The 9650-nt window shown below is 45.9% G+C and overlaps 1 protein-coding gene and 1 pseudogene across 2 annotated transcripts in view; one reads left to right on the top strand and one right to left on the bottom strand.

Moving 5' to 3' along the window:
* Nucleotides 1-739: 739 nt before the first annotated feature.
* Nucleotides 740-4141, bottom strand: LOC308434164 (ubiquitin-conjugating enzyme E2 variant 2-like; annotated as a pseudogene). The gene is made up of 2 exons: nt 4027-4141; nt 740-1077 (listed from the first exon to the last, which is right to left on the bottom strand). The product of its transcript is annotated as a ubiquitin-conjugating enzyme E2 variant 2-like (transcript).
* Nucleotides 4142-8403: 4262 nt separating this feature from the next.
* The window catches only part of MINDY2 (MINDY lysine 48 deubiquitinase 2), a 54480-nt gene continuing 53233 nt past the window's right edge, over nt 8404-9650 (top strand). The window contains exon 1 of the mRNA XM_080934506.1: nt 8404-9221. Within this exon, the coding sequence (XP_080790632.1) occupies nt 8454-9221 (768 nt within the window). The 5' untranslated portion in view covers nt 8404-8453. The remainder of the gene's footprint in view (nt 9222-9650) is intronic.

Genomic DNA, 9650 nt, shown 5'->3' with positions numbered 1-9650 from the left:
CAATCTAATCTCCTGGGGAACTGTTAAAATAGCCAAGTTGCTTCTTTTGCTTTTTTTTCCTGAAGACACATTCCATATTTTATTTATATTTTAAGACAAACTTTCATCTCAAAATCACATATCCATACACCTATTTCCTTCACTTAAAACTTCTAAGCATGTTTTATTAAACAAAGACTGTAAACAATTTATCCTGTCTGTTACATGCAACAAGCTTTTAACAGAAATTCGAAAGTCCAAACATTTTTTTATTACAGGTATGAAAACAATCCTGAACCTGTTTTTGATACTAATAGTAGTCAGTAGTCAGAATCCACACCAATTCAAGAAGGACTATTTATTACATCTGCCACTTGAAACAATTCCAGCTGCAGCTCTGTGTATGATGGATAAAGCAGGCCAGTTCTGCTCCTTCCTGAGACTTCTCAGAAAAAACAAAGGTGTCCATGGCCACCTGACACTCTTGCCATGCTTCTGTCTGGGAAACCTGAATACTTCAGGTTCTTGTTTAAATGACAGTGCTTTAAGAAGAGAAAGAAAAACCGTGCTGCGCTTTACTTGTTACCTGAAAACATAATAGGTGTACATATGTTAAATCTGTTCTTATGGCTGTCCAGGTCATGTTTACTGGCTGCAATTCTTTTACTTAATGTGTGGGTATTTTGCATGGTGATATTTAATCAAGACATAAACATGAATAGAAGGTTGCTGATTTAAGACAGTTTGAGATCCACTAAAATTAGTTGCTGTACGTCTGTCCTTCTGGTGGCTAAGGAAGCTTCCTATTTTCTTTGGACATCATAGGACATCTTAGCTGTTGAAGTACAACTTTACTGCTATAGGAATTCTGCCATTTTGCTAACACGGGTCTGCTCATGCATCCACTCTTCCACTGGGATCACTGATTCCGTTCATAGTGATTTTTTGTTACAAATCTAACCGACAGAGGGGCTTCTGGGTATTTAGACCCACAGTCTCTTTTCAGGCTCTCTATTCTGTTTGTACAGTTTGTCTGTGGAGACCGCCATCTTCTCCTGCTTCCAGACGCGCGGCCTCGCTGCTTCTTGTCATGCTTCTCTGTGTTTTTAATTTTGGCAGTGTGAGGGGGTTTCAGTCAGACTCTCACATATCCGAGGCAGGCCTATAAGTTCTTATATAGCCAAGGAGGATCTTGAACTCCTGGTTCTTGTGCCTCTATCTCCCAAGTACTGGGATTATAAGTATTTTCTATCATGCCTTTGGATTAGATATTTTATTATTATTTGTGAATTAATTCCTATCACTTCACAGCCCTTTTTACATGCCTGGCATGTTTTCATTTTGTTTTATAAACTTACATTGTATCTTTCTAACTAGATTGCTTCTAGATTGATAACAATAATAATATATTTACATTGTATCTTTCTAACTAGATTGCTTCTAGATTGATGATGATGACGATGATTATCATACATTTGAGCCAGAGGTATAGCTCAGTAGAAGAACACTTGCCTAGCATGTGCAAGTCTTGGCTTTGAATCTCATTACCACCACAACAACAGCCACAGTTGAAAAGCTTTTATAATATATAAACTGTTTGCCTTGGGTTGCCATTTAATTTACAAAACAATATAACATGGGCTGGAGTGGAGAGTTGGCTTAGGGCCTGAGCACTTGTGGCTCTTCAGAGAAACTAAATTTGGCTCCCAGCACCTTGTAGCTCACAACCACCTGTACCTCCAGTTCCAAGGGATCTAGTGCCCTCTTCTGGCCTCAGCAAGCATGCACATGGGCGGAATCCCCTCATGTAGACACAGACACACAGAGAAATAAAAATAAATCTAACAACAAATACAATAAATCAATCACTTAAGCTAATGCTGTCCCTTGCCTTTGGGGGTGGGGATGGGGGCAGGGCTTTATGTCTAGTCTATAGGCTGGCCTCAAACTCCCTTGGTAACTGAGAATGACATTAAATCTCTGATTCTCCAGCCTCTACTTTCCACATCCTAGGATTATAGGCATGCACCACCACACCTGAGTTCAAATGCAAGGCTTCCTGAAGCCTAGGCGAGCACTCTGCCGACCGAACCATATCCTCGGTGCCTGCCCCTTCTTTTCTTTCTCTTTCGATTTTCTTTTTCTTCCTCCCTCTTTTCCTTCTCTTCCTTTCTTTTCCTGTTTCTTTTGCAAAGAGTAACAATTAAATAAGTTGACCTACCCAAACTCCAACACTGAGAGACTGTCTGAAGCAGGTTCTAATCCCAGCTCTGTGAGTCCCGCCCATCATTCATTCTGCTACCATGGCTGCTTCCATTCTCTCCTGTGTTCTCAAAATAACTTTGTTGTAAAGAAATAAATAAATAGGATGTTTTACTGTCATTGTGAACCAAACGCATCATAACTATTACTATATGCATCCTTGTTAAAAGCTGATTTTCTTTAGGGTCTTTATTTCCATTTTATACATATGAGTGTTTTGCCTGCATGTTTGTGTACCGTGTGCATGCCTTGTGCCTTAGGATTCCCTGGAACTGGATTTACAGATGGTTTTGTGCTGTCATGTGGGTGCTGTTAACCAAACGTAGGTCTTTTGAGAGGGCAGTACACACTCTTAACCACTGAGCCAACTTGTCAGCTCTTACTGTGTGCATCTTAACACCACCTTCGACATTACTCAACCTTAGCACACTTCCTATCTGACGTTGCTGAGGACCAGGGTTTCTCTATGCCCAGACCAGGACACTTCCTTCAGGAATCACTCAACATGCTTGTTACAGCTGCAAGTTCCTGGGCTTGTCTCCAATTCTGTTGGGTCAGAATTCCAGGGGTAGAGTTCAAAAACACATCTGGACAGGATTTCGATTCATTTGATTCTTGAGACTTGATAACACTAAAGTTTGACAACTGCTCTTCCAAGCAAACGTAGTAAGGGATTGCTAAATTGCTCCATATCTGTTTTTTATGTGTTTTTTGTTTTGTTCTGTTCTGTTTGGCCTTGGTATGTTTTTGTTTTTGAGATAGAGACAGAATCACAAGAACACTCTCCACTTCGGCTGACAGGCACACATGACCATGTCCAATATTTGGTTTTGTTTTAAAAACAAGGTCTCATGGACCCCTGGCTGGCACTATTCCTAGGTAGTGCTGATCAGAATTTTGGGTTGTTTTGCTTTGAGACAAGATCTCACACAACCTAAACAGGTCAACAACTTACTGTGAAACTGAACTTCAACTCCTAATCTTCCCGATTCCACATAAGTACTGAGATTACAAACTACCACACCCAGTTTATACTTTGCTGGGAATAGAACTCTGCCTTTATGTGTCCTAGAAAAACTCTACTGACTGAGCTACATCCTCAGACCCAAATGCTCAAACTTCATAGTATATCTGAATCACCTGGAGGACTTGTTAAAATATCACATTACTAAGGCTAGAGAATGACCCACCTCTCCCATCACACACACACACACACACACACACACACACACACACACATGCACACACTGGGACCTTGCCTATAATGGGCAAGCACCCTACCCCTGATCAACACTTTCAGTCTCATTCCTAAGAATTTCTATCTGTAGTAACTTCCCAGAGATTCGCACTGCCAATCTCCGAATTCATACTTTGAGAATGACTGCGCTGGGGCCGACAGTTAACAGTACAGTAGGTTAGCAAGACAGATTCTTGCTTGTTTCCATTCTGGAACTGAACCCTTAGCCTCATGCACTTTACCAACAAGGTATCTACTTCCATTCCTTAACAGGACCTTTTTTTCCCCTTGAGAGAGCATTCTGGTGGAAAGGGGAAGCAGGCACAATTAAAATGATCTAATAATAGCCTGGCCTAAGGCTAGGGTAGGAAGTATTCAAAGTGGTGGAATATAGTCCTTGGATTCATTCCTGGGACAATTTACAGCCTCCAGGTAACATCTAGGTTCCAGTTTTTGAGAAGATTATTGTGGGTACAATGGAGAGAAGCATTTTTGCTAATATTGCAGCATCTGAGGGCTATACCAAAAGAAAAGGTCAATCCTCCTACCCTTTCCCATCACCAGGACAGAGGAGCATCTGCTAAAGCAACACGGAGCAGCGGCAGCGTCTGCTCGATGATCACGGCATTGGACTGGTTTCTGAACAGGTGCAGGGCTCCTCATGGGGGCGCAAGGAAATAATTGAGTTAGGGATGTACTTTTCAGGAAGCTGGACTGTCTACAAGCACCAAAGCCAGGGCCACTGAGTTACATGAAAAGCCTGCACTTTCCCTCACGCGTGGTGAACTGAAAACTAAATGAGGCGAAACTGAGCTAAGTGTGCTCCCTACACTTCCCATGCTCTGCTCGGGGCTCCTTTTGATGCAGCTATAATGATCTCTGTGATGGTTGGTCTGGACTGACAGCTTGATTGGGTTTGGAATAAACTAAGAGACATGGAAGCATGTGCGGAGCATTTCCTGAAAGGATTAACTTTGAAGATTCTCTTCTGCAGAGTGGGCGGCCTAGATATAAGGGAGTCTAAGGAAAAGGAGGCTCAGGCTGCCTGCCTCCCTTTCTTGCTGATGATCGTGTCTTCCTCTGTTGCTGGTGCCACTCTGCTGACATCAGGCTCCAGCTTCCTCAAGCTCCTCTAACTGTAGACCAGGAACTTGCCAGGAGCTCTGCAGCACCTCAGCACCAGACTCCGGCTGACTAAGCACTCACCAAGTTCTCAGCCTCTTGGGCTACAGTGTTGGACCACACAATGCCTCTCAGTCATAAGCTTAAATCTCAATAGACTAGAGCCAAAAGTCATGGCCCATGCTTACAATCCCAGTACTTGGTAGACTGAGATAGGAAGACCAAGAATATGAAGCTAGCCTAGGCTAGCCTAAAACAGAACAGAACAAAATAATCAAGGCCAGAATATAGCTAATTGTAATCAATAAGGAGACTCTGGGTTCCATTCCAGGCAACGCAAAGTAAATAAAATTATACTTTTAGCCAGATGTGGTGGTTCACACCTGTAGTCTCAACACTTGCAAAATAGAGACAAGAGGATTGCACCAAGCTTGAGGCTAGCCTGAGCTACAGGCTACTTTAGGGCTAAATAGAAAGACCTTGTCCAAAGACAACTCAAAACACTAGCAGAATAATAATAGTTATTAAAATCAATTATTAAGTCTAAGGCAGTACTCAGTCTATACTTTTAATTACTATCTCACAAGGGTTTTTTTTTCCTCTGAATTTTTATTGTATTTGTTGTTTAATACTAGTTATTTAATATTACATAATCTCAACAATCATTTTATGTCAGTATGTTTTGGCATGTGGGTGTGTATGTGTCTGTGCATGTGTGTATTGGTGTACTCACCTGTCAGGGTCCTGTAAAGGCTAGACATCAATCATTCCTCCTTGGGTCACTCCCCAAGTTGTTTGGGTTTTTGTTGTTCTGTTTTGTTTTGTTTGTGGGCTTTGTTTATTTTTGTTTGAGACAAGGACTCACTGTGTAGTCCTGGCTGACCTTACTTGCTATGTAGGCCAGGCTGGACTCAAACTCACAGAGTTCTGCCTGCCTGTCCCTTCAAGTACTTGAGTACCTGCAAGTACCTCCCTGCTTGCAAAGCAAGCACTATCTACTGAGCCCTTGTCAGTGCCTCACCTCCCAAACTAAGACTTGCTCTATATTTGTTCCCCTATCCATCACTCCTAACACTACTAATAACTACATGCAAACACAAAGGTGGAGCTGGAGAGATGGCGCAGCTGCAAGAGCACTTGCTGCTTATGTGGGTGACTCAGATTCAGTTCCCAGCACCCACATGATGGCAGCTCACAACTGTCTGTAACTCCATTCTTGAGATCCAATCCCTTTTTCTGACCTCTGCAGTCACCAGGCACATACTCAGTGCTCATACATACATATAAGCAAAACACTCATACACATAAAATACAAATAAATTACTCTCCCCACCCCATCTCTCTTCCTTGTTTGCTTGGTTCTCAAAACATGGTTTCTCTGTGTAGCCTTGGCTGTCCTGGAACTCTATAGACCAGGCTGACCTTAAACTCAGAGATCCCCCTGCCTCTGCCTCCAGAGTGCTGGGAATAAAGGCCTGCGCCACTGCTGCCTCTCTTTAACAGGCAGACTGTGTGCTCTGCTGGCTTACTAATTATTTATTCATTCACCCAGTTTAATCATGTAATCACCTTTGCAGGTCTTCTTTTAGATCTAAGACACCATACAGAGTCTGAATTCTCTGATCCCAGTGACAGCCTCAGAACTTCGAAGCTTTCAGTGCTGTAAAGTGATCAAATCCAAAAGCAGATTCTTAATTGTTAGAAAAAAACCTCAAATGTAATGGCAGTAATTAATGCTTATGATTCAGCATGAAAGTGGACGCACACAAACTCCAAAATTCAACACTCTCAAAACACTTCCCACTGTCTTTTCTAATTTTTCCAGTTTTCAGGAGTTTCCAGTCTTGCTTGGCATGGTGGCACATAACTGTTCCTAGCATTTGGGAGGCAGAGGCAAGCAATTTTCTTTAAGTTTGAGTCCAGCCTGGGCTACATAATAACTTTCAGGCTAGCTGCAATACAGAGTGAGACCCAACCTCAATTAAGAAAAAGGAAGAGAGAGAGAGAGAGAGAGAGAGAGAGAGAGAGAGAGAGAGAGAGAGAGAGAGAGAGAAAGGAAAGGAAGGAAGAAAGGGGGGGAGAAAGAAAAAGAATTGCCAGTCTTAAAAAGTGACGGGGCTGGAGAGATGGCTCAGTGGTTAAGAGCACCGACTGATCTTCCAGAGGTCCTGAGTTCAAATCCCAGCAACCACATGGTGACTCACAACCATCTGTAATGAGATCTGATGCCCTCTTCTGGTGTGTCTGAAGGCATTGGCAGTGTACTTATATATAATAAAATAAGTCTTTAGAAAAGAAAACCCACAGTGCTCACATCTATAATCTCACATCTGGAGTGGGGGAAGAGAGTACAAGAGGGCTGCTGTGAATGCCAGGTCAGTTAGTCTAAGACAGGGTGAGACTGTCTCAAATTGGAAAGAGAGGCAGGACCAGCCAGGGCTACACATTGGAGCTCTGTCTCAAAAACAAAAAATGAAAAAGAAAAAAAAAAAAAGCACAGCGGTAGACGGCTCAATAGAGTGTTTGCCATACATGTATTGATCCTCCAGCACTGAGAAAGGAAGGAAGAAGGGAGGGAAGAAGAGGAAGGGAGGGAGGGAGGGAGAAGAGAGTTGGAGGTGGGAAGAGAGACGTAGATGAGAGGGCGGAAAAGAGATGATAATTTCTGAGAAGTTAGTAGTGATGTTTTTAGTGTGAAACACAGCATCCAATAACATACTTGGTGCTTGTGCGTGAATGGGTAAAACAACACATTTATTTTTGTCTACCTTCTTAACCAGTAACGACAGATAACAATCCGTGATGTAGCATATTTGTATGCCCAGTCCTGAAGGAAAACCTGTCTGGTTCACTTTTATATCCTCAGAGCTTAGACAACTTTGAAGGGGGGAAAGTCCAGAAGAAAAAAAAAAAAAATGCCGGCAACTCTGTTCATTCACTTTGCAGACATCAAGGCCTGATGAGAAGTCAATTCTAATTTAAAAAGTCACTTTTTCGGGAAGCACAAGCTTCCCACTCCGTGCAAAGAGGAGCCAAGGGAATAGAACCGCAAAGACTTGGCTTGCTTCAAACGCAAACTAATTTATTATTATTGGCCCAAATTTACCCTCTCGCCTGGGGCGTAGGCCAATATCCACAACCTCATTGAACCTCGGGCAGGGCAAACCAGTAGCTGGTTGGGAGCACAGTGATTCTCAGCCAAAACCCAGGGATAGCTGCTTCCGTGCTGCGCAGTCTTCCAAAAGCCTTCAACAGATCTCCGCCTTTAAAATTTGCATTTCCTAAGAAATGCTTCCAATTCTGAACATTAAAAGCTAAAGAAACAGCTCTCCCGAGGCTTCAGGGAATGGCTGTCTTCCAATGCTACTGCCACTTTCAGGGTCCGCCAAGCCCAAGTCCAAAGCTGGACCACACTTGCTACAAGCCTCAGCGACTGCCTTTAAAGTAGCCGCGCGCAGCGGGGATGCCCGGGAGTTCAACTTCCGGCCGCACACAGAAGATTATTTTCCTAGTGGAGCTGCGGCTGCCGGAGCCACGCCTCTGGCCACGCCCATAGCCACGCCCCTGGCCTCACTCTGGCTTCCCAGGCCTGAACGGGCGGGAGGGGCGTGGACTCGGGGGAGAAGCGCTCCGTGTGGGTCCGGGCGCCTCACCGAGCGCAGTCACGCGGAGGCACGCTCCGAGCCGGCGGGCGAGAGCGCGCGCGCGCCCCCGCCGCCCTCTACGGTGACGTGCCTGGCCGAGGCCGCGCTAGGGCGCTGGAGCTGCTACAGAGCGGCTGTCATGGCGTCGGAGGCGCTAGCTGAGGAGAGCCGGCCGCGGTGTCTATAGGACCAGGGGCGGGCGGCCGGGGATGGAGAACAGTCCTGACAGCCCTCAGCCTTTGGAACTCGGGGTGGCGGCCGGGCGAGTGTCGCCGCCGGAAGGGCGACGGCGCGGCGGGCGCGAGGCTGAGGATGGTCCCGCTGGACGCGCGGTGGACAGCGACGGGCAGGGGGCGGCGGCAGCGCAGAGCAGCCTCGGGGACCCGACGTCCCCCTCGGAGCACGGATGCAGTGCGGGCTCGAACTTGAAGGACAGCGCGTCGTCGAGCCCTGCCGCCTCGGAGGCGTCTTCAAGAGGGCAGCGCAAGGTGACCGCCTCCCCGGAGCTGGCCGAGGCCGCGGCAGGCCGAGGGTCGGGGCCAGTGGGCGACACCGGCACCTGCAGGGTGGAGCAGGCGGCGGAGGAACCCAGCAGCGGTGGCGCCCTGAGCAGCAGCTGCAGCGAGCGGAGCCCCCCTGGGGACTCGCCCAGCTTGGACTCCCTGGAGTCTTTCTCCAACCTGCATTCTTTCCCCAGTAGCTCTGAGTTCAATAGTGAGGAGGGAGCAGAGAGCAGGGTCCCCGAGGACGTGGAGGAGGGCGCGGCGGGGCCGCCCAGGGTTGCACCTCTGTGCAAAGAGGAGGAGGAGGACCCGGCTCAGGTGCTGGCGGCCTCCAAAGAACGCTTTCCGGGACAGTCAGTGTATCACATCAAATGGATCCAGTGGAAAGAGGAGAACACACCCATCATCACCCAGAATGAGAACGGACCCTGCCCTTTGCTGGCCATCCTCAATGTTTTGCTTCTCGCCTGGAAGGTACACTCTGCAGCTTTCTACTTCCTACAGCTTGTGGGGTGGGGAGGGGCCGAATGGGGTTAGGAAACTGCTGTTTGTCAGCTGATGGCTTCCTTCCATTCATCAGACTCCTCCTTTTTTTGGGACAAGGTTTCTCTGTGTAGCTTAGGCTGTCCTCGAACTCATGATCTTAACGCTACAGCCTGCGGAGTGCTAGGTTTACAGGCATGCACCACTATATCTAACAGTCTCTTCTTACACGAAATTAATTCCAGGATTTCTTTATTGAAAGATTATTCATGTGGCTATGTGTCAGGAAGAATTGTCCCTAACTTCAGGTCCTTTTTTGTATTAAAAATTCAGCATTCGGTTAAAAAGGTTGTATATGATAGTTTATGTATAAACAAGTAGAATCTAGAGCACTCTGCACCTACATCTTCTGATTATTTT

This window comes from Micromys minutus (genome assembly GCF_963924665.1).
Source record: "Micromys minutus genome assembly, chromosome: 21".
Taxonomy (NCBI): Eukaryota; Metazoa; Chordata; class Mammalia; order Rodentia; family Muridae; genus Micromys; species Micromys minutus.
Note: the sequence above shows the minus strand (reverse complement) of the source record. Positions and strands in the feature narration are given on the sequence as shown.